At 46.7% G+C, this 25380-nt stretch overlaps 1 protein-coding gene across 1 annotated transcript in view; it reads left to right on the top strand.

Moving 5' to 3' along the window:
* Window positions 1-25380, top strand: part of NLRP5 (NLR family pyrin domain containing 5) — a 50651-nt gene that overhangs the window by 21341 nt on the left and 3930 nt on the right. Inside the window, exons 7-14 of the mRNA XM_045531809.1 lie at window positions 2505-4095; window positions 7443-7613; window positions 9252-9419; window positions 12220-12393; window positions 16269-16439; window positions 19448-19618; window positions 21652-21822; window positions 24606-24776. Of these exons, the coding sequence (XP_045387765.1) occupies window positions 2505-4095; window positions 7443-7613; window positions 9252-9419; window positions 12220-12393; window positions 16269-16439; window positions 19448-19618; window positions 21652-21822; window positions 24606-24776 (2788 nt within the window). The remainder of the gene's footprint in view (window positions 1-2504; window positions 4096-7442; window positions 7614-9251; window positions 9420-12219; window positions 12394-16268; window positions 16440-19447; window positions 19619-21651; window positions 21823-24605; window positions 24777-25380) is intronic.

The following is a 25380-nucleotide window of genomic DNA, read 5'->3' as shown; positions in this document are numbered from 1 at the left end:
CAATATTTGAAAAACTAATAGTTTAAATTGGGATTGATAATAATAAATACAAATATTGGTGACATTTCTAGAACACTTACCATGGGTCAGGCGCTGTTCTCCATGTCTTATGATTATGTCATAACACCTACACACCAAACTTGTAAAAAGAGGTATTAATATCCCCATCTGATATTATGAACAAACTACCATAGAGGATTAATATGAACTAAGGTTTATGTAAAAAAAAATGAGCTCAACATCTATTTCAAAGTTCATGAACATAAGCTTTTCCCTAGTTATCACTTACAAAAAACTTAAAAGAAGGAATACATTTTTTGCTGGAGACAAAAGATGAAGTGAGTTTTTGAAGCTTTGAATTTGATGTCCCTGTGGCCTCTTAGGGTGGTGACTTACACACATGAGCCTGGAATTTTAGAAAAGAAGTTATCATTAGGGAGAAATTCAAAACGCTTAAGCACAGACGTAATACTTGAATCCATAGAAGAAAAAGAGGTGACTGAGGAAGGACAAAAAAATCCCAGGTTCAACTGCAGACCACCTTCCTGGGGTTTCCCTCCCTCTATAAAAACCTACAAGTCCAGTCATTTAGCCAGTTGTCCATCTGAGGGTAGCATGTCAGTCTGAGCTCAGCAAATAGGGGCTTAGATCTCAAGGTGTGCTTCCTGCGGTTTTAATACAGGTCTGTTCATGGCTTTCCCCATGATTCTGTTGGTTCTGCAGCCACGGATTCAACCAACTTCAGGTTGAAAATATTTGTGGGAAAAAAATTCCACAAAGTTCCAAAAAAGCAAAATTTGAATTTGCCACATGCCAAGTAATACTACATTGAATTCGCATGAATGAAGTGATCTGCAGATGTTGTTAGGCATTATAAGTAATCTTAAATATGACTTAAAGTATATGGGAGGATTGCAAATACTGCTTTATTTTATATAAGGGACCTGACCATTCATCGATTTTGGCATTTTGAGGGGTTCTGGAACCAACCTCCCACATATACCAAGGATACAGTAATGAAGTATAAAGTTTAGAACTCTTGCATAGAAATTTTGTATACAGTTAATAATTACACGTTAGTGCAGGGAGAATCCTACTGTCTTCTTTCAACAGAGACAGAGGTCTCACTATGTTGCCCAGGCTGGTCTCGAACTGCTGGGCTCAAGCAATCCTCCCACCTCAGCCTCCCAAATAGCTGGACAACAGGTGTGCACCACCACACCTGGCTGCTGTCTTTTAAAAGAAAAAAATAAAAGATATTGGTAGTACCAGCAAATTTAAGGTCCCAGGACATGAATCATTTTCATGTTCATTGAATACCTATTGGATATCAGAGACAGTTGAAGAGGCTGAAGTTACTTTTCTCATGGAGCTTTTGTTGTAGTCCAGGGGCTAGACAATAACTAAATGCATGAAAGAATTGTAGTGTGTGATAAATGTTGGGATAAAAGTAAAACAGGGTAATGTGAAAGAATTATGGTTTTGTGATAATAGGCACCACTTATCATGTTTGCCAAGGTGGCAAATATGGTTAATAAATGTTGAAGGCACATTCTTAAATATTCATCAGGTGGGGACTATGTGCAGCAGCTTGTCTCGAATCACACAGATACCTTAGAGTAGAGCTTGGGTTCCGGGCAGGGTCTGTCTGACTTTGAGGGACATGCTTCCCTACCCGCTTTTCTTTTTGGACAGAGTCTTGCTCTGTTACCCAGGCTAGAGTACAATAGTGTCATCACAGCTCACTGTCACCTCTAATTCCTGAGCTCAAGTGATCCTCCTGCCTCAGCTTCCCTAGTAGCTGGGACTACAGGTGTGCACCACCATGCCTGGTTAGGTCTTTATGTTTTGTAGAGTCGAGGTATCACCATTGTCCAGGCTGGTCCTGAATTCCTGGACCCCAGTGATCCTCCCGCCTTGGCCTCCCAAAGTGATAGGATCACAGGCATGAGCCACCGCACCCAGTCTCCCCTTCTTACGTAGAGCAGGCGTTTCTCCGTTGCAGCCTGGGGATGAAAGCAGGTGCATGATGTGTGCCTAGCCTTCAGGTGTCGGACTTGGGGCCATGGTACATACATTCTCAGCTCCCCCAAGCTTCTGTCTCTGAGACTACATACAAGTGTTTGGCATAGATTATTCATCTAATAGATATGTGAGTTCTCACAGGGGGTGCCAGGCACTATCATAAATGCTGAGGATCCACAGTGAGTAAGAAAGTCTGTGCTTAGGGTCCACTGGAGACAATGAGCTAACAAATATGTAGTGCATCAGGTTGGAAGGACAAGCGGATGCTCTCAAGGAAGTGGCCTTTGGAAGGGGGATGAGGCTGGTTTACAGCACATCACTGGGAAGTAATGAAAGACCCGTGCGCAGAGCCTGTCTGGCTTGGCACACCCACTGATTCTGGGTCCAGGGTTTTTGTCTTGTCCTATTTTCACTAAAATCCAGACTTTCTTCAAATTCTTTCCTGCTTTTCTCCTCTACCCTCTCTGGTCCGACTTCAGACCAAGGAGGTGGCAGGTGGGACTACAAGCACCACGTGATGACCAAATTCTCCACGAAGATAGATGTTGACCATGATCCTGAAAAATCTGCTTCTGACTGGATGGAAATGCAAATGATGCTGGCTGGCGCTTTCAGTCCAGACCAGGGGGGCTTCAGGCCCCGCACCGTAGTTCTGCACGGAAAATCGGGAATTGGGAAATCAGTTTTGGCCAGAAGGATCATGCTGTGCTGGGCACAAGGTAACCTCTACCAGGGCATGTTCTCCTACGTCTTCTTTCTCCACACTAGAGATCTACAATGCAGGAGGGAGAGCAGTTTTGCAGAGTTGATTTCCAAGGAGTGGCCGGACTCCCAGGCTCCCTTGGTGGAGATCATGTCCCAACCAGAACGGCTCTTGTTTGTTGTTGACAGTTTTGATGACCTGGACTCTGCCCTCAAAGATAACACAAAGCTCTGTGGAGACTGGGCCGAGAGGCAACCCACGTCTGTCCTGATACACAGTCTACTGAGGAAAGTGCTGCTCCCCGCGTCCTCCCTGATAATCACCGTCAGCAACGTGGGCGTGGACAAGCTCAAGTCGGTGGTCGTGGCTCCCCGTTACCTGTTGGTTGGAGGGATCTCGGTGGAAAAAAGGTTTCAGTTATTGCTAGAGCACGTTACCAGTGAGCAGGAAAGGATGAAGGTCTTACGTCTGATGGAGAGCTGTCATCTGCTGGATGAGTGCCAGGTCTTCACCGTGCACTCGCTGATCTGTGCGGCTCTGCAGCTGCGGCAGGCGGGCGGGGAGCGCCTTGCCCCCATCTCCCTCACTTTCACGGGCCTGTACGCCACTTTTGTGTTCTATCAGCTCACCCCGCAAGAGACGCCCCGGCGCTGTCTCAATCGGGAAGAAAGAGCTGTCCTGAAGCGCTTGTGTCGCATGGCCGTGAAGGGAGTGTGGGACATGAAGTCTGCCTTTGACGACGATGACCTCGCGGTGCATGGACTTACGGAGTCTGAGCTCACCGCTCTGTTTCACATGGACATCCTGCTCCGAGACAGCCACTGTGAGGGGTATTATACTTTCTTCCACCTCAGCCTCCAGGAGTTTTGTGCCGCCTTGTACTATGTCTTGGAGGGATTGGAAAGAGAGCCACATTTCTGCCCTCTGTTCATTGAGAACGTAAAGAGTTTGATGGAGCGTAAACAAACAGGCTTCAACTTCCACTTGCTCCAGATGAAGCGTTTCCTGTTTGGCCTCATGAGCAAAGAAGCGCTGAGGGCCCTGGAGGTTCTGCTGGGCTGTCCCATCCCCCTGACGGTGAAGCAGACCCTCCTGCACTGGGTCTCTCCCCTGGGTCTGTGGAGCAAATTCACCACCCCAGTAGACATCCTGGATGCCTTCCACTGTCTTTTCGAGACACAAGATGAAGAATTTGTTCACTCGGCACTGCGCAGCTTCCAAGATGTGTGGCTTGCGATTCACCAGAAAATGGACTTTGTAGTCTCTTCTTTCTGTCTCCGGCATTGTTGCTATTTACGGAGAATTCGGGTGGATGTTAAAAAGCCCATCTCAAGGGTTGGGAAGGCGTGGGCTGTGATTCCCCGGTGGTAAGTACCCCTGCAGTTTTATTCTATACCATCTGCTGAGCCTATTGCTAGGATTTGACAAGACTTCCAGAAATGTCAGGGTCCCAGATAATTCTTTTAGGATGAACCACCCAGATGTGGTCCAGCTGGCTAAAACGACAGGCCCGACTTGGGTTCATCGTCAGTGGCCAGTAAGCTCTTTCAAAATAGGAGGCTCCTCCCAAGACTGTGAAAGGAAAGACTCTGGGTTTGGAACCCAGGAGTATGTGGGGTTTTTCTTTTCAAAAGCTGCTCCTATCAACATGATCATTCCTATGTCTGAACTGCTTGTGTCGTGTGGGCTCCAGAGCAGTACTGTCCAACATAACTTTCTGCAAGGATGAAAATGTTTCGTAACACCTGTCCAACAGCGTAGCCACCAGCCCACGCATGCCTGTTGAGCATTTGAAATGTGAGACTGAGGAGGTGAAGCTTTAATTTTATTCCCTTTCAACTAATTTATATTTAAATAGCCCCATGTAGCTGGTGCATACCAAAGAGTGCAGGTCTAGAAAATATCTTTCCCTGGACTGTATGAATGTCCATCCTTTCATTACCCGCAATAGCACCCCAGTCGAGAATGTGAGCTAGCCCCAAGCAGTGCCATGTACCTGTAGTTCGAGCTTCTTGGGAGACTGAGGCAGGAGGATTGCTTGAGCCTAGGAATTTGAGGCTGGAATGAATTATGATCCTATCTGTGAATAGCCACTGTACCCCAGCCTCCTGGGCAACATGGTGAGAACCTCATCTCTTTTAAAAACCAATGAAAAAAAAAAAAAAAAAAAACAGAACCGCTTAGCCAGATGTGGTGGCATGCCCTGGTAGTCCCAGCTACTTGGAGGCTGAGAATCACTTGAGCCCAGAAGCTGGAGTCCAGCCTGGGCAACATAGCAAGACCCCAGTCTCCAAATATATATGTATATATGGACATTGCTACCCTTCTATCAGTATTTAAATCCCAGGCCTGCTACTTCTAAGCAGTGTGACCTCAGGAAAGTTACTTGACTGCTCTGTGCCTCAGTTTCTTCATCTATAAAACAGCGGTAATGGCATCTCCCTATCAGTTTGTTAGGAGCTAAAGCACTTAGGAACCACGCCTGGCACTTAAACAGGGAGTGGCCAATGATGCTGTCAGAGCTAAACCAGCCACCAGTATATACTGGCAAAGAACACTGGGAAAATCTGATTTTTAATTTTAGCTCTGCTGCCTACAAGCCCTGTGGCCATCTAAAATAAGGGGGAAATGGCGCCACCCTCAGGTTTAAAACAGCATCAAAATCTCACACCAATGGAGTCCGGCACAGCACCTGGTATATGCCAAGGCCTTGATAAAAAATGGCAGTGACTCTTGGTAAGAAAACAATTACACGCTGAAGCCCTCTTTGTTAGAGGAGGAGCTTATGTCAGTGCAGAAAGAAAGAACACCTTGCCTGTTGCCTTGTTCTGTCCTTTCCATAGTCAGGGGAGTCCACAACCTGGGTGGTTTTCCTGTAGATTGGCTGAAAATGTGTACAAATACAGGCTAACCCCTGAGCTGGCTATGTTTACATACAATCACAAAAATCACAGCCACTGTGTGTTAATGAGCACTGTTACACACTTACCACTGTTTTTATTTTTAATTGACAAATATGTATATTTATGAGGTACTGTGTGATGCTTTGATGTATGCATACATTGTAAATCAAGCTAATTAACATATCCATCACCTCACCTTTGCATAATATTCTTGTGATGAGAACATTTTTAAACTGCCCTTTTAGCAATTTTTATTTATTTATTTTTGAGACAGAGTCTCGCTTTGATGTCCGGGCTAGAGTGAGTGCCATGGCATCACCCTAGCTCACAGCAACCTCAAACTCCTGGGCTTAAGTGATCCTACTCCCTTGGGAGTCTCAGCCTCCCAAGTAGCTGGGACTACAGGCATGCGCCACCACGCCCGGCTAACTTTTTCTATATATATATTTTTTAGTTGGCCAGCTAATTTCTTTCTATTTTTAGTAGAGACGGGGTCTTGCTCTTACTCAAGCTGGTCTCAAACTCCTGACCTCTAGCGATCCACCCGCCTCGGCCTCCCAGAGTGCTAGGATTACAGGCATGAGCCACCACGCCCGGCCTCCTAGCAATTTTAAGATAATACACTGTTATTAACTGGGATCAGCGTGCTGTGCAATATATCACTCAAACTTATTCCTCCTAACTGAAACTTTGAACACTTCAACCAGTATCTCCCCACTCTCCCCTTCCCAACCTCTGGTAAGTACTATTTCATTCTCTGCTTCTGTGAGTTTGACATTTTTACATTCTACATATAAGTGAGATCATGCAATGTTTGTTTTTCTGTGTATCTGGTTGATTTCACTTGGCCTAATGTGCTCTAGTTTCATTCATTTTTATTTATTCTTCAGGGCAAACCTGTGAGATAGGTCAGCACCCTGTTCGCAAATGTGGAAATGTGTAAACTCAGAGGTGAAATGACAGCCAGTGAGCAGGAGACTGACTTTTACGTGTACAACACAGTATTGACTATAGGTGCCACGTTGTATAGCAAATCTCTGGAGCTTTCTCACCTTGCACAACTGAAACTTCGTACCCACTGAACAGTAACTGCTTCCCCCTCCCCTCTGGAAACCACCATTCTACTTTCTGCTTCTATAAGTTTGACCATTTTAGATATTTCACATAAATAGAATCATGCAGTATTTGCCCTTCTATGACTAACTGGTGTCACTTAGCATAATGTCCTCCAGACTGGATCGTATTGTCAAAAATGGAGGGCTCTCCCTCATTAAGGCTGACTAATATTCCACTGTGGGTGCCACATTTTCCTTATCCATTCATGCACTGCTGGACACTTGGGTTGTTTCCACATCTGAGCTATTGTTAATATCACTGCAATGAACGTGGCTGAGCAAATATCTCTTTAGCATTCCAATTTCAGTTTTTTGAGGTTTATGTACAGAAGGGGGATCACTAGGTCCTGTGGCAGTTTTCTTTTAAATTACCTGAGGAAGCTCCATACTGTTTTCCATAGTGGTTACACCATTTTACATTCAAGGGGGAGCTAGAATTTAAGCAAGAAACTGATTCAAGAGCTGACAGCTCCTAACCATGCTAGTATACACCCTGGGGTATCAGAATATTCATGAAGTAGAGTGGATATAGAGCCAGTCATGCAAAGCACAAGGTAGTACCCACTAGATTGGCCTCAGAGCCTCTAAAGCCATCTCTGTCTTTCTTCTGTATGCTGGTTCCTCCCCTAACATGCAAGTAGCTCGTGTTAGAGTCCATTCCATGGAAGCACATGTTTGTTTCTCTCCCTGATATAGGGTGTCGGGTAAGGTCCTCATTGATCAGCAGTGGGAAAATTTCTGCCACGTGCTCTGCAACCTCCCAACCCTGCAACAACTCGACCTGGGCACCAGCATCCTGAGTGAATGGGCCATGAAGAAACTCTGCACCATGCTGAAGAGTCCAGCCTGTACAGTACAGAATCTAATGTAAGAAAATCCCTTCCTGTCACTCACCCCTCCCCCACAGCCATTCCCCATCTACTGACAGAAGACCCATCTATAACCCCACAAACATATTCTATGAAAGATACAGGAATAAAGTTTCCAAAAGCACAAAATGGAAAGTGACTAAATACGCTGTGAAGGGATTACTGAAGCAGATTCATTTACTCGGGGTTTTGAAGGCTGAGTAGGAGTTGGCTGGCAGGGAAAAGGTAAGGGAAGCTCTTCTCAGGCAAACAGTAGAACATGAGGCAATAGCAAGATCAAAGTGCATTATTTGTGAGATGCTTTTAGGCTAATTAATAAGGTAGCAAATATCTGAACACCTAATAACACTGGGTCTATTGTGGAACCCAGGACACTGTACTAAGCACCCAGAGTAGGAGGTATGAAGCGCTAGTTCTACTTCACACAAAAGTTCTACTCTTTACTTTTCCCTCCAAGACTAAGTGAAGTCCACGTGATGCCCAAGAGTAGAGCACATCAAGTTCTTGGTTGCAAACATCTTCCCCTTCTTGCTCTTCTTTCTCTAAGCGGTTTCCTTAAGCTGGGATGTACCAAGGAACTTGGTGATCCCAGAATAACAAATAATTCCTTGTCCACCTTAAATCCTACACCAAATGTAATTTCTCTTTCAGTTATCTTAAATGTTTTCCCCTACCCCACAGCTTCCACTCCATTAGCTGTCCTATTTTAGCTCCTATTGTACACTATAATTTGCCTTAATCTGTGTCCTCCCTGTATTTAATACAATTGTATTGATAATTAATACATTATAATGGTAAAGAGATTCAGGAAGTACAAAGGGATTTAAGTCATTCATCTCATAATGACTTTTTGGTCAGTGATGGACCACATATACTGCAGTGGTCACATAAGATTGTCATACTGAATTTTTACTGTAGGTTTTCTATGTTTAGACATATAAATGTCACCGTGTTACACTTGCCTGTGGTATTCAGTGCAGTCACTGAATATGTATCTCTCTGTGGTTCTGTCCCATTCTCTCTCTCTCTCTTTTTTTTTTTTTTTTTCTTGAGACAGAGTCTTACTCTGTTGCCCGGGCTAGAGTGCCATAGCGTCAGCCTAGCTCACAGCAACCTCAAACTCCTGGGCTCAAGCGATCCTACTGCCTCAGCCTCCCGAGTAGCTGGGACTACAGGCATGCACCACCATGCCTGGCTAATTTTTTCTATATATTTTTAGTTGTCCAGCTAATTTCTTTCTATATTTAGTAGAGATGAAGTCTTGCTCTTGCTCAGGCTGGTCTCAAACTCCTGAGGTCAAACGATCCGCCCGCCTCCGCCTCCCAGAGTGCTAGGATTACAGGCATGAGCCACCGCACCTGGCCCTGTCCCATTCTCAATGGACTCTGTATCTCATGCTTAAGCATAATTCTTTTGTTCGACTCCTTATTGAATGTGTCTCCCACTAGATTAAGCTCGACAAAGGCAGAGATTGTTAGTGTTGTCTAATACTCTATTCTCAGTTGCTTTAAAATTCAATACAAATAATGAGAAACTTGAAAGTTAGAATGAGAAAAGGATGAGAAGGAAAAATGAGGGTGCAACTAAATGTCACCAGCATGTAAGTCATCTCCTCAATTTTTTACATCTTCCACAGATTCAAAGATACACAGATTTTATCTGGTCTCCAACATCTCTGGCATGTTCTTATCAGCAACCATCACATAAAATACCTCAACTTGGGAAACACCCACCTGAAGGATGAAGATGTAAAAACAGCATGTGAAGCATTAAAACACCTGAATTGTTTCCTGGAGTCTTTGAGGTGAGTCTTGGGTAGGGTTTATGCCTTTTGTTTCTTTGCTTGTTTTTACTTTTTATTTTGAAATAATTACAGAAAGTTGTAAAAGTACTAGAATTGGAAAGGTGGAAAAGTTCTGGTGGTAGATGATGGTGATAGCTGCACAATGAGTTCAATGCCACTGGACTGTATACTTAAAAATAGTTAAAATAGTAAATTTTGTTACAAATATTTTATCACCATAAATAACTTGCAACAGTTCGTAAAAATTAAAATATTGCAGAGAGGTCATATGTACCCTCTAGCCAGTTTCTCCCAATGGTCCCATCTTGCATAACTACCACACAATATAAAAACCAGGCCATCGATGCTGGTACAATGCCTGTACTTCATTCTGTGTCATTTTATCTCACGTGTGGACTCGTGTAATGTGCACAGTATCACCAAGATACTGTGACGTCACCCTCATGCTATCTTTGTAGTCACACCGTTTCTAATCCCCAGCCACCACTCATGTTTTTCATCTCTGTGATTTTGTCATTTTGACAATGCTATAAAAATAGAATCAATACAGTGCGTCACTGCTTAAGACTGGCTTTGTTCAATCAGCCCTTGGGATCCGTCCGAGCTGTTACGTGTGTCGATTTGTTCCTTTCTGTTGCTGAGAGCTATTCCAGAGTATGGATGCACCACAGTTAGTCTAACTATTTGCCTATCCAGGGAGATTTTGGTTGGTTGTTTCTAGTTTGGAGCTCTTACTGCAGTTTGCAAACCCTGGGCATGTGCTTGGTCAATTAGATTAGCCTGGTCTAAAGATACTACTACTCAATGTTTATGGTAATCTGAGACAAGCAGGGACCCCTACCTTGAGCTTCGTTAGCTGACACGTCAACTATTTGTGCCGTGTATGCTTTTGCCTGGTAACTGGGGAACTGCACTTCCAAAAATGTAACTCGAGGAAGTGGGCCAAAGCTTAGGTGGCCTTGAAGGAGGGAAACACATATGTTTGCCCAACATCATGTGGGTTTTACATCTTCTCTGAACAAACAGGAGCAGCTGCCTCCCTCTCCCTCTCTCCCACTCTCTCCCTGCTTCACAAATAGGGTAACTGGAAGTTGGATTCAAAGAATAAATAAGACACACGTTGTCAGAAGAGAGAGAGAGAGAGGCTATTTGGGGCCACAAATGGGAGTAAGTGCAGGGTCACCTGGTGGGAGGTGACTGCCAGTGTCCCGGAAGTGTGTGTTTAACTTCTGATAATTCATGAGGGCAGATGTATCGGTCTATTTCCTTCACTGTTATGTTCCCAGAACCTAGAACTGCTCTGTTCCCAACACTTGGACCATATTATGCTGGCAAATATTTATTGGATGGAGGGATGGAATGATTGGCTAACCCTCCAAATGGGAGATGACTTTGAAAGATAGATTGGGCCACATGGTGGAGGGTTTCAACTGAATATCACACTGGGGAGTTGGCATTTTCTTTCATTCAACAAGTACAGAGATCTATAATGTTTATAGCACTCTAATAGCTTCCAGGGATGTGCTAGCCAATGAGTCAAGATTCCTGCTCTTGCATGCTCATAGGCTGCACAGGGAGATAAAAACAAAACAAAATCTTGTCTGTGCACACACACACCATAAGCATGTATGTTTGGAGAACTCAAAGTTCCGTCTGAAATTCAACACAGCAAATGATATTGTTTTCCACGTGCTAGCATATTATTAGTTGGGTCCTGTAACAAACACAGCTGATGATATATAATGGTTATGAAACAAGAGAAGTATTTCTTGCCGATGTAAGAAGATGGTTTGAGACTGGTGGGACTGGGGGGTGGTCCTACACCTAGGCTAGCAGGGGTTCTAGCATTAACACAGCTTCCAAATCCCGCTTGTGTGTTAGAGGTTCAGCTCACAAGAGCAGAGAGGTTTTATGAGCCTGGCCTGGAGGTAGTTCAAATCACCCACTCAAATTCCCGTCACATTCTCTTAGCTAGCACTCGGTTATGTGACCGTGCCCACTGCAAGGCAGGCTGGAAAACGTAGTCCAGCTCTGTGTCCCAGAAGAAGCAAAAACAGGCTTGCACCGTCAGCCTCTACCCCACCGAGGCGTTGCCCTAAGTGCTTGGTGGGTTTTCTAATGTTCCAGTCCTCACAAGCACCACTAAGGTCGGTAGCATCATTAGCCCCATTTTCCAGGTGGCAAGTTGAGTTACAAAGATGTTAAGCCACTTGCTTAATAGAAGATTAAGACTTCAGGGTAGAATTGCTGGCTCGTGAGTTAGATCCACACTCAGCTCTTGCAAATACTGCCAGTCCCTTCATGAGGTTGTGCCTGGCAGCAAATGCTTGAGTGGTTGCCGTGTAGCAGCACTACCGCGGCTGCTAAAGGTGCAGCAGGAACAAGGCCAGCCGGGCCTCTCCCCTCGCAGACATGGCGTGTTCTAGGCGGGAAGACGGGCAGTAAACAAGTGTAAATATTAATGGAGCGTTAGCTGGTGCTTGCTGCTATGGATGTAGTGATGTTGAATAGGGAGGAGTGGAGTGAGGCAGGGTGGGCACAGTTTAAGGCAGTAGGTCCAGCTTACTCCAAAAAGGTGACAGTTGAGAAACCTGACTGTGGAAATGAACCACATGAAGACGCGGGGGAGGGGAAGGGATGTTGCCGACAGAGGAACAGCAACTGCTCAGACCCTGAGGCAGCAGCCAGCGGCATCCGAGGACCGGGAGGACGGCGGGGGCAGCTGGCGTGCACAGAGTGAGGGGAAGCGGGTTGCTCTGGGCGGGAGCAGGGATGTGTTTCACACTGCCTGTCTCTGCAGGTTGGATCACTGCGGACTAAGCAGAGCTGGTTACCTGATGATCTCCCAAGTCCTTACCACACGGTCCACCAGCCTAAAATACCTCAGCCTGGCAGGGAATAAGGTGATGGAGGAGGGTATGAAGCCTCTCTTCGAGGCCTTGAAGGCCCCACAGTGCACGCTGCAGAAGCTGACGTGAGTCCCACTTCCTGTCACCAGGATTGTCTTAACTGAGGCCCCCCCGAGTCGTGAGGGAGGGGAGTTGGCAGGTGCATGTGCCCAGGGTGGGCATGGGAGTCGGGGCCTCGTGGGAGTGCCCCAGTGCTGGGAGGAAGAAAGACCCAATAACACACATCTGTCCTTGCTACTGAACTCTAAATGAGTGTAAAAGCTGGGAGCAGGAGGCAGCCAAATGGAAATCAAACAGTGACCTTCCAAGATAAAGCTGTCTTGGAGCATGAGGCCGGCGTGTGTGGCCACATGGGTTAGTGAGTGCTCGACCCCGCGATCGGACAGGCTTACCCGCCCGGTTACTCGGAGAGCTTGATGGCAAAGTCAAGTTCTGCCTGGCAAAGTCCTGACCAGCGCACGTGCGTTCTGGTCTTCTGGGCACAGACTGGCCCACAAAGGAGGGTCTGAGCAGAGCATCACCCAGAACCCCGATCGGAAAACTCCCACCTCCTCCTGTGGAGAAGAGGGAGCCGCCGCGGGGACAACCCCGGGCATGGTATTCTAGCGGAAGTGTTTGCATGTGGAAACAAGAGAGGGCGGAAGTTCTGCATCTGTGGCACCTGACAATTGGAAAGGATATCACTTTCTTACTGATAACTTACCCCACGGAGGGAGACAGGGAAGAAGAAGTAACAGCTACAGCAACCATTTATGAAACGCTTGTTGAGCTGAGCCAAGTACAGCCACGCCTGCCTCACTGAGCGCTCAAGACAGCTGTGGAGCAGGTGCTGCTGCTGACCCTGTGGATAGACACGGGGACAGTTCTAGAGTGAGTCACTCGAGCACAGTGAGAACATTATCGGTGGTGCGGCAGGATTGGAAGCGGTGGCTGGTTCGGTGGAGCTGTGCCATCCGATGTGGTGGCCACTCATCATGTGTGGCTGTCAAAATTTAAACATCAAGTTCAGTTTCTTGATCACGCTAGACCCACGTCAAGTGTTCGGTAGCCACGTGAGGCTGGCGGCTGCCACTCTGGACGGCACAGCTCTGGGCCATCTTTGATCTTGGCCCAATACCAGAGTTGTTGGATTAACTAAAGTGTTCTGAAGAAGGCAGACATCTCTTTGTTCCAACAGATTGGGTTTTTCTTTAAGTGTACCTTGGAATTTGGATTATTTTTGGTGAGTTTTCTGGCTTTTTATGTATTTCCTAGTAATGCAAACATTTTTTTTAAGAATACCTCATGGTCCAAAAAAAAAATATGAGGGCTGTCTGGAAAGTATCCAGCCATTGCTAATGTAAGGACAATGGGTACATGGCTGGGTACTTTCCGGACAGCCCTCGTAACCCTGAGTGCTCTTTAGCCCATGGGGTTCCAGTTCACATCTGGTTGAATGTGGTCAACACTTCCGTGTTTAATACTGGAGCCACCAGCCACATGTGGCTGTTTAGATATAAAGGTCAGGAAATGCATGAAATTAAAACTTACTTCATTACCTTAGCCACACACCAAGTACCCAATAGCCTTGTGGCTAGTGGCTGCCATATTGGACAGCATAGATCTAGAACATTCCATCACCGCAAGACGTTCTGTTGGAAGCACCGTGTCTGTCAAACTCAGGTATATAGGTATTTTGGAGCCCAGTGGTTGGGGTCAATAACTCCCATGTACGACATGACATTCTTTCAGGGAAGGGGGAGTTCACTCCATGTTCTTATCACAACAAAACATGTGTCATTCACATCACAAACTACGTAAGTGTTTGAAATCCTCTCAAAGCTGCATAACAAACTGTCAAAAGTACCCAAAGTCAGCTCCATAAACTGGGCTAGACCATTCCATACCCTACTTGGGTCATTAATGAATACATTTTCGTGCTGTTTCTGTCTTCCATCCTTTTTCTATTCTCGCCTGTTTGGACCCCGTATCTATATGTTTTTAGTCTCTCTTCCTTAATTTCTTGAAGCCAGTGCTGAAATCCCAGAGTCACAGCTTGTTATTTAGCATCTTTGAGCCCCCGGGCTCGGCTGAGTGCTCTAATCCCATTAACTCCGATGTCAGAAGCAACCTGCCAGGTGTGCCTGTGCTCATCTCATTTACAGATGAGGAAAACCCAGTCCAGAGGAAGGAAGTCTGTTGTCTAAGGTCCCACAGGGAGAGAAGGGCAGAGCTAAAAGGTGAGCTGCGGTGTGATACCCAAGGGACTGAGCTGTCACCTGGGAACTTCCTCCCTGACGTCCCCCGGTCCGGGCAAAGCTGCTCTCCTGTACTCCGGAGCATGCTGTGGCAGGGGCATGTCACATTAGTTCTAAAGTCACAGCAAAAGTTGAAAAACAAGGACAGGTTGAGCATCCCTCATCCGAAAATCTGAAATGCTCCAAAAAGTGAAACTTTTTGAGCACTGACATGACGCTCAATGGAAATGCTCACTGGAGCACTTTGGATTTTCAGACGAGGGATGCTCAACCGGTAAATATAATACAGATATTACAAAACCAAAAAAAAAAAAAAAAAGTCCTGAAATCTAAAATGCTTCTGGTCCCAAGCATTTCAGACAAGGCGTGCTCAACCTATAGCACAAATTACCCTTTAAAGAGCGGGGGTGGCAGTGGGAATCTCACTAGAAGTGAATATACTGTTCTCTCCATCCGTCTGACCCAGCCAGTGTGTCTTTCTTCGTCAGAAAAATTCACTGCTGGTGTTCCTAAGCATGAGCTATTTGCAACATGTTGTCCTAAGTCCCTCACCAGAGCTGATTCATTTAACTTTGCCCCAACCCTATGACAGAGGCACCACTCAACTTATTTTCAAGCACCATAGCTCTGTTTTGTATGCCTAAAAGAGGGAGATGATCCAAGTATGATTCCACAAGTCAGTTGATTGCCATACAAAGAATTTTTTTCCCTTAGGCTCACAATGCTTAAAGGGAGAAGAACAAGAACAAAACCTCCCAGGAGTATACTCGATAGATGAGGTATATTAGCCACATGGTGAGTGAGTTCAAAAATTATTAAAGTCAAGTTGCTCAATTCGGATGCAAGCATACTCTGTGGAAAGTCAAGTCTAATTAAATTTCACAATGGATATGAGCGGTTCTCGGAGAAACTGGCTCGATGGACATAGTGATCACTGTGACGACTTGTGAGGTCCCTGGACAGGGGAGTACGACTCTGGTGTTGGCCACGAGGCTTCTGAGTCAAACGGAAACAGGGCGTGGCCCCGTCACAGCCTGGGTTGTCCTCCTCGGAGAAGCGGCTGACAGTGTAGCCTGCCACGGCCGGGCTCTCTGAGTTTGTCAAACTCTCGGGTTTATATGTATTTTGAAGTCTGGCAGTCGAGGTCAGTAACTCACGTGTGGGATCCGCTGAGGTCTGGTCACGTTCTCGCAGCAGGAGGGGTCACAGGGGAGAGATCACTCCAAGTTCTTGTCGCAGCAAAACGTCACTCGTGTAGCAAACTATGTAAGTGTTTGGAATCATTTCAAAGCTATGTAAAAAGCTGCTCAAGCTTTGACAAAACAGATGGAGCTTATGTCTAGCTTATGTCTAAGGGTCATGATGTGTTAAATGTCATACTTTTAAATAGGAAAATCACTCATTTTGGCAAAGTCTTCCATCGTAGGCCATGTGGGTACTAGAAATAGCAGAGAGCAGGTGCACATCGCCCACCCATTTCCCCGCTGTGACTGGCAGACGTCATCACCCAGGATACAATTTAGGGTATTTGGGGGCTGAAGCACTGGAGTTGAGTTTGCAAGTTAAAGGCAGACATGATGTGACCTCACCATTCATCTGCAAGGACGGGTCAACACGGGTGATGTTTCTTCCCCTCCTTGCAGAGAAGGGAGAGGTGAGACTCCCCTCATTTCCTCATTCCCCTCGGGGCTCTCTTCCTGCAGGTTGGAGAGGTGCAGCCTCACAGCTGTGGGCTGCCATGCCCTGGCCTCAGCCCTGGACAGCAACCGGAGCCTGACACACCTGTGCCTGTCGTACAACCATCTGGGGAACGAGGGCTTGTACCCGCTGTGCCAGTCCATAAGCCTGCCCAGCTGCAGTCTGCAGAGGCTGATGTGAGTTGCGCTTGCTTCACTGGGGGCAGCTTCATCACTTTCTAACAAATAGCATGGTCTGTGCTCAAAGCACAAAGCAGTGAGGAGAGTGGAAATTGTCTTGGAAGGACTTGGTATGTGCTGGACCCTGTCCTGGTAATCATCTCCCAGATCTCACCCTACCTTGGAAAATTCCACCTCTGTCTTTATGTTTCCTTGTTTGTTTTTTATTTTTGGTTTTCCTTTTTTTCTTTTTTTGAAACAAAGTTTCATTCTGTTGCCTCAGGTAGACTGTCATGGCATCATCATAGCTCACTGCAACTTCCAACTTCTAGGCTTAAGTGATCCTCCTGCCTCAACCTCCTGAGTAGCTGGGATTACAGGGCTGTGTCACCACGCCTGGCTAATTTTATTTATTTATTTATTTATTTATTTATTTATTTATTTATTTATTTATTTATTTTTGAGACAGAGTCTCGCTCTGTTGCCCAGGCTAGAGTGAGTGCCGTGGCGTCAGCCTAGCTCACAGCGACTTCAAACTCCTGGGCTTAAGCGATCCTCCTGCCTCAGCCTCCCGAGTAGCTGGGGCTACAAGCATGCGCCACCATGCCCGGCTAATTTTTTTCTATATATATTTTTAGTTGGCCAGATAATTTCTATTTTTTAGTAGAGACTCAGTCTCACTCTTGCTGAGGCTGGTCTCGAACTCCTGACCTCGAGCAATCCACCCGCCTCGGCCTCCCAGAGTGCTAGGATTACAGGCGTGAGCCACCGCGCCCGGCCAAATTTTTTTATTTTTGGTTGAGATGGGGTCTCACTCTTGCTCAGGCTGGTCTCAAACGATCCTACTCGCAGAGTGCTAGGCTTACAGGTGTGAACCACCACGCCCAACCTGTATTTGTTTTCTTACAGTGGGAAGTTGTCATTCAAACAACCAATTCTTGTAATTTGAGGGTATCATGTTGTGTAAAGTCACCCCAAACACTGAATTAGCCAACACTGAGCCATTGCCCTGGGGCAATGTGGGCTTAGCTTTCTGTGAGCCTCTGGCCATGTCGTCATCGACTGATCAAATACTTCACCTTGTTTTGCATGTTTCTGTTCAGTGGCACCTTATTTAATATATATTGTTGAGCTCCAACCAGCAGCACTGTAGCTCGTGCCTGAACAGAGCTTATCTAACACGTGTGCAAGGGATATCACAACCAGACAGCACTTTGGCACTATGCTTGGGGGCCATTTTAAACAGCAAAATTACCATAAAGCACAAAAAAAAATCAACAAATGCAGCACTAAATACCCCTCAGAAAGGACACTTGTTTACAGTGTGTGAGCCGAAACAAGTTCAACCTCAACTGGAGTGTGTGAGACTGGTCACTCTGCCTGCTCTGCACTCGGGCATCTCAGAAGGACCGGGAGTGCCGCCGGTGATGATTTTGGGGGGGTTACCAATAAATTTTAGCAAGTAGGAAAAATCCCAAATACAGAGTCCGTGACCAATGAGGATCGGATGCATTTACTATGTACCTGCGAATGGGCAAACACTTAGCTGCTAGTGATACGGAGGTGAAAGACTGATACGGTTCCTATTTCTACATAGTTTAAATCCTGGTGTGGGAGGGATAATGAGACTTTCAGGTGACAACGGTGGCCCAGACCAAAGCCACAGCCACAGAGACTGTTGCGTGACTCCAAGGAGCACCAACCCCACACACAGACCGACGTGAACCACGTCCTCTCGCTATTGTAAAACTAGGTGCCTGCGTAGCTGCTTTAAAAACTGCCTCTTTATTCTGCCAAATCACTCTTTTATCATAAATCTTTGGTTTGTGAGAATGAGGGATTTTTTTCCTGTTCAAAAATCTTTCCCTCTTTATCTGTGAGGGGTTGATTCCAGGACCTCCCACCGATACCAGACTCCCTCCACGGATGCTCAAGTCCCTCGTATGAAATGTTTGCACATGACCTACGCAATCCTCCCGGGTACTTTAAATAATCTCTAGATTGCTGCTAATACCTAATGCCATGTCAATGCTATGTCAATGGTTATACTGTGTTTTTACTTGTATTATTCTTTATTGTCATATTTGGGGGGGGGGGTTAAAAATATTTTTGATGCAAAGTTGGTTGAATCTGCAGATGCAGAGGGCCAGATCTACATCCACTAACTCTGCCTTGGGGTCACTTTGCTTTATTGACCAGTTAGTCTACGATAACTTCATATGAGCAAAAAAGTACTTGTGTTAATGCTACACGTGTAGCCAGAAATGCCATTAAAGACCATAACCTGAATGTATGTGGTGGCCTAACGATGAGCTCCAAGGTCCCCCAGTGAAGGGAGAGCAGGGAGATGCTGAGTTATTATAGGTAGAATAGTGACCCACCCCCAAAACATGTCCATGTCCTAATCCCTGGAATCTGTAACTATGATCTTATATGGCAAAAGGGACTTTGTGGATGTGGTTAAGCATCCTGAGGTGGGGAAATTACCCTGGTGGATTTTCTGGGTGGCCCCAGTGCAGTCACTGGGCGCTTCTAGGGAAAAGGAAAGCGGCAGAGGACATGACGATGGAGCTTAGGGTGAGGCCCCTGCTGGCTGGGGGCCAGGTGTCAGGGCTGAGGTGCCTCTAGAGGCTGGAGAAGGCAGGAAACAGCTCCCTCCAGCCCCCAGGAGGAAGGCACCCCTGTGACACCTTGACTGACCTCTGACCTCCAGAACTGTAAAATAACAAATACGTGTTGTAAGCAACTGAGTTTGTAGTCATTTGTTATAGCAGCCATAGGAACTACATTGAGTATGGAAAAAAAAAAAAGATCTGAGGACCTTGATGAGCATCCGGCCCGAGCATCACGCCAGTCACTGCGCCAGGCGCTTTGCGATGGGCCCACCGTCCAAGCCCACAGCGCCTTAAACACACCTGCTACCCTTCCCTGCACAGGAGCAGCTGGGCCGGGAGAAGTCGAGCAGTTGGCCCAGGGTCACACTGGGGAGCTAGCGTAACTCTCTCCTTCCCCTGTGTGCCCCACAGTCTACAACAGTGCGGCCTGACCGTCACCAGCTGCGATTTCCTTGCGACAGCGCTGACGGGCAACGCACACCTGACGCACCTGAGCCTGAACTGGAACCCGCTGCAGAACGAGGGCGTGAGCCTTCTGTGCAAGGTCATGCTGAAGCCGCGGTGCCAGCTGCAGGACCTGGAGTGAGTTCCCCGCGGGGGCTGGGGATGAGGCTTCCGCATCGGGGCCTGCAGGGCCTGGAGGGCCAATAGAGGGGAACCAAAAGCTAGTCCCAGGGCCCGTGGGTGGCGATGTGCCAGGGGACGCTCTAGGTGAGCTGACGGGTTGACGTTGCCACAGTCCTGGGAAGGGCAGAGAAAACACTCGGGAACCGTGAGTTCCGAGTTACCCTTGGTACCTAAACCTGCTGGTTGTCAGAGGAGGTGTCTTGCCTGCAGTTAACCTCCAGCCGCTCATCTGCGCGTGGAATGGGGGAGCTCTTGTCTCTCTCTCAACCTCTTTCCCTCTGGGGCTCAAATTTCTTCACCCCTCTTTGGAATGTGTCTGTTTGATAGGAGTGTTCCATCCTTACGCAGACCGTAGAAAAGCTGAAAGATCTCAATGATCACGGATACGTCTTTAGCTTCACAGTCATCACTGTTTGTAGTTTGGGTGTCTCCTGGGGTTCTCCCCTAGACGTATATGTGCATTTAATGTTTTACAAAGAAGGAATTGCAGTACCCAGCAGTCAGGTCATTCTTACCAGGCGGCAGGCACAGGACTCTAAATAATTTGTGTCTAATCTCCTGTAGTCACGCCACCACCAATCATATCTAGCGGAGAACTAGAACTCCCTAAGAACCAAAACCTTGGCTTCGATATCACATTCCATCTCTGAGGATATGCAGATTATAATAAATGAAACATGGATGGTATTCCATGTAATGGTGTTTTGTGACATCAAATATCTCCAGCTGGACACTTGGCATGTGTCCAGCGTTTTAGTCACGAGTGCCTTGTCACTCTTTGTGCATTTGGTAGTATTTTTATCAATGACGAAGGTAGGCTTAATGGACCAAAACAGGGGGCCATTTTGAGATGGCTCCCTTCCCAATAATAAAGAAGTGGAATATAGATCACAATTCACAAATTTCTGAGTGCCCCCAAGTACTGATTCCCCCATTTGTTTTAATTAACCTGGCATTTCCAGCCCTACTTCCGCAAAGTATAGAAACAATCTTAGTCAGTTAGAGATGTCCTTTCTTTGGGGTTGCATTTAAATATGAGATTATCTGGTCCCTCAGGAAAGGGATGAGAGCAGAAGGTGGGGAAAATGTTGGATGTGGAGATCTTTGGAAAAAGAAATGAGCACACCAGAGTTTGTCTTCCACCTGGAGTTTGCTTCAAGATCTCCATGATGAGGTAGGACGAGAGAAATGCAGTGTGCATGAGTAGAAATTGGCAGAGCCCTGAGAGGGAGAGAGAAGGTAATAGAAGTTACTGAAACACAGGTAGGGTCTGGGGTCAGATACGGGGGGAGTCTTGTGCTTCTCTTCCCAGGTAGAGTGTCATCATTTATCCAAGCTAGCATCAAAGGCTAGGTCATCCCCAGGGTCTCCAGGTGTGAACCCTCACAACGGAGCCCCTCATGCCTCTCAGCCCCAAGGGTGTCATTCTGCTCGTAGAACACTAAGAGCATGGGGATGTGGGACTCTGAGACTGTCTCAGTCACTTCTACTCAGATAAACCATCCAGCCATTATTGTGGAGGCCATTTCCACCCCACTCAACCTAGAAATAGAAGCACGAGACTCTCCCCCCTTTCAGACCCCACACCCCATCTGTGTTTCCGTAACTTCTGTTGCCTTCTCTCTCCCCGTCAGGGCTCTGCCACTTTGCCAGGGGCTCTACCAACTTCTACTCGTTCACGCTTCATTCCTCTCTTCCTCCCCTGTCACGGAGATCTTGAAGCAAACTCCAGGTGGGAAACAAACTCTGGTGTGCTCATTTCTTTTTCCAAAGATACCATCAATCACCCCCAACATTTCCCCCACCCCCCACCACCACCCCTCTCCTGACCCAACAGACACCACACAGTCTAAGACACTCACAGGAAGGGACAGAAATGTCCCTTGTCAGGAAGGACTGAGGGGGATCCCCGTTAATGGTCCTGAGCATTATCCCACCATGGCACTTTCCTGAGACGACACAGACGTGCACTCCCCTGTGTCTTGCAGGTTGGTGGGGTGCCAGCTCACCGCCGCTTGCTGCACCGATCTGTCCTGTGTGATCACGAGAGGCAAACACCTGAAGAGCTTGGACCTTGCCGCCAACGCCGTGGGTGACAGCGGGGTCGCAGTGCTCTGCGAGGGACTGAAGCACGAGAAGGACTCTCTGAGGAGACTCGGGTAACCCCCTGGATCACCCCTGTGAGGGCTGGGCTGGAGGAAGGTGGGGGTCCAAGCATGAAGCTGCTTGCACAAGGTCGACATTCTTAGGACATATCCTTGGCAGAGTCAGATTTGAGTCTAAATTCCAGCTCCACGCCTACGTATGAGATGAATGAAACAGCAAGTGCTCGGGCGGGAGCAAGGTCTGGAGGTAGAAAGCCCTTAAGTACTCACTGCACAGCCCCGTGTGCTGGGCGTGGTGCTGAATGGTGTACGTACGTGGTGAAGAGTGTGGCATCGTGGCATATATGGTCCAGTGAGGAAGGTGGGCAAAAGCAGGTGATTACACTAGTGGTTCTCAGAACTGTATTGAACATCAGAATCACCTGGGGCTCCAATACAATGGGCTGTGGTTCAGCTACAAAAAGGAATGAAGCGTGACACACGCTACAACATGGATGAACCTTGAAAATGTGATGCTAAGGGGAAGAAGCCAGACACAAAGAGTCACATAGTGTGTGATTCTGTTTCTATGAAAACATCCAGAATAGTCTAATCCATAGAGACAGTAGGTGAGGGGTTGCCAGGGCCAGAGGAGGGATTGCTTAATGGGTACAGGGTTTCCTTTTGGGGTGACAAAATGTTCTGGAACTAGGTAGAGGCAGTGGTTGCACAGCGCTGTGAACTACTCTAGAACGTAACACTTGCTGCCCTGTGCCGAGTACTGACCGTGTGCCAGCACTGTACGCACGTGGCTTATAAACCTTCGAGACGCCAGGGAAGGTCATATTCCTACTTTGTTGGGCAAAGGGCTTGATCTGAGGACCCATTTCCTTCTCTAAGTCACACATCGTTCAAGCTCCTTGCCACTTTCTTTGTCCCCTCCATGTCTCTCTATGCAACAATGTCCCATCCCTAGCTTCTGTTCTGTTTCTTTTACTTCAATGTTCTATTATGTTTGTCAATCTTATGAGTGCTGTCTGTCTCTCAGCTTTTGTGCCTGGGTGTATCCACCTACAAATCCTCCAAGCTCCAGTGAACCCAGTTCCTCCACCCCCTCAGAGGTCGCTGAAAGTGGCAGGGGCAAAAAAACTACAAGTGTGGGTTGGTCACATGCAGTCAGTGGTCATTGATGTAAGTCTGTTTCCCCAGTATTACGTTTTTCTGCTCCACTTGTTTCTCCACTCCCTGAAACAATGATTTCAAACCAGCTGCATCGTCTGGAGACATTTGGGGCCCACCTTGTTCTTCCTGGAACTTGACGAATGACCCTACCCCTTTGAATAAATCTGAAGCCATTTAATAGGAAAGCCCTACGCTTTCTGTCAAGAAGCCAACTATTCTCTTCACCGGCATGCGCCTCCTTCTGTATCAAGGAAGAAAGCGTCCCCGCAGTAATTGATTTCACCCCCACCGGGGATCTCACAGTCCCCTGTCTACGCAGCACCTTATACCATCACTGGTTTACCTGCCCCTTGCCTAGATCCTCAGCCCTCTCTACTGGATATTTTCTGTCTTTATAAATGCTTAGATGTTATTTTATTTTATTTTATTTTATTTATTTTGAGACAGAGTCTCACTCTGTTGCCCGGGCTAGAGTAAGTGCCAGGGTGTCAGCCTAGCTCACAGCAGCCTCAAACTCCTAAGCTTAAGTGATCCTCCTGCCTCAGTCTCCTGAGTAGCTGGGATTACAGGCATGCACCATGCCCAGCTAATTTTTTCTATATATATTTTTAGTTGGCCAGATAATTTCTTTCTATTTTTAGTAGAGACGGAGTCTTGCTCTTGCTCAGGCTGGTCTCGAACTCCTGACCTCGAGCAATCCTCCCGCCTTGGCCTTCCAGAGTGCTAGGATTACAGGCGTGAGCCACCGCGCCCAGCCTTAGATGTTATTTTAGAAGCAAAACCAGACAGAAAGTAAGCCTTTGTTTGATCCCATCGCACTGTCCAGCTATAGGTGGCTGAAACGACTTGAGCTGCATCTCACCAGCTTCTTACTCTATTGTGAGAATTGCAAAATGCACAGTCCTGAATAATCAAGACACTTAAAACCTATACATCCACCACCTAGTTTACATAATCATCAGTATTCTTTCTCTCTGGTGAACTATTTCTTAGCAAGTTATGTATTTTGACATTCTGCCCTGAAAATGTCTCCACACGCATCTCCAAAAATAGCAGAACACTCCTCTACAATACCATTATTGCATGTAATGATGTTCCTTGGCTTTCCGTTGCTCTTCAGATAAAACCCTAAATCCTTAATACGGCCTAAAATGTCCAGCCTCGCTCCCTACCACTGTCTCGGACTGTGCTCTGGCCGTCCGGTTGGCTTTCTGTTCCTCAGATGCGCCCCTCCCCTCCTTCCACAGCCTGGCGTGGGTGCAGTTTCTCATGTCAGTGCATACAGTGATATATCCTCCCTTCTCCTAGCCTACTTCTCCTTGTCTTTGAGTTTTAGAAACAATGTCACTTTCTCAGCAAGTCTTTCCCCACGTTCCGTGTTACATTCCTTTGTTACAAGCATTCTTAGCCTTCATCTTTCATTCTTTCCACAACTATAATTTGAGTCATCCAGCTCTCAAAGTGAGAACCAAGAGCAGTGGTGTCACCTGGAAATGCATTGGAAATGCAAATATTTGAGTCTGTCCCCGGAAATTACTAAACCAGAAACTCTAGGGATAGAGCCCACCACTTTATTTTTTAATTTTTTTAAAACATCGAGGTGAAATTCCTTTGGGTTGAACGGAGGCACCATCGTTGCTCTTTGGAGTTATTTCCTGGGTGTCCTGACCCCGCAGGTTGCAGGCATGTGGATTGACCTCCAATTGCTGCGACATTCTCTCCTCCACCCTCTCCTGCAACCAGAGCCTGACCAGTCTGAACTTGCTGCAGAACAGCTTCAGTCCCGAAGGAATGGTGAAGCTGTGCTCAGCCTTTGCACATCCCATCTGTAATCTACGGGTAATTGGGTAAGTCCCAGGCAACTGTCCTTGGAGATACAAACCTTCTCTTACGGTCGTGTTAGTTGGTGGAGAAGCAGTTTATGAGAGCAGTTGAGAGTGTGGCTTTGCAACCAGATCTTTGTACAACTGATGAGTGCCCACTATGCTCTGAACACTGCTGGATGCTGGAGAGACCAGGATTTGGGAGATAGAGGTAGGGTGCCTGATGTCACGGAGCTTGCTTTTTGGGTGGGTTGGGGAGCGCGGAGAGACAAGAAGTGAAAGTAACCAGGTGTTCGTGGACAAATGAATAAACAGAATGTAGTATATGCATATAATGGAATTTTATTCAGCCTTAAAAAAGAAATTCTGACACATGCTATATATATATGATCTTTTAGGGTCATTATGCCAAGTGAAATAAGCCAGTCATAAAAAGGCATATACTGTATGATTCCATGTGTATATGAGGTACCTAGAATAGTCAAATTCATAGAGACAGAAAGTAGAGTGGTAGTTTCCAGGGGATGGGGGGAAGGATTGGGGAATTGTTTAATGGGTACAGAGTTTTAGTTTCACAGCTGAAAGGAGTTCTGAAGATGGATGGTGGTGATGGCTACACAGCAATGTG

Source organism: Lemur catta, chromosome 19, assembly GCF_020740605.2.
Source record: "Lemur catta isolate mLemCat1 chromosome 19, mLemCat1.pri, whole genome shotgun sequence".
Classification (NCBI taxonomy): Eukaryota; Metazoa; Chordata; class Mammalia; order Primates; family Lemuridae; genus Lemur; species Lemur catta.
This window is presented reverse-complemented; position numbering and strand designations above follow the sequence as displayed.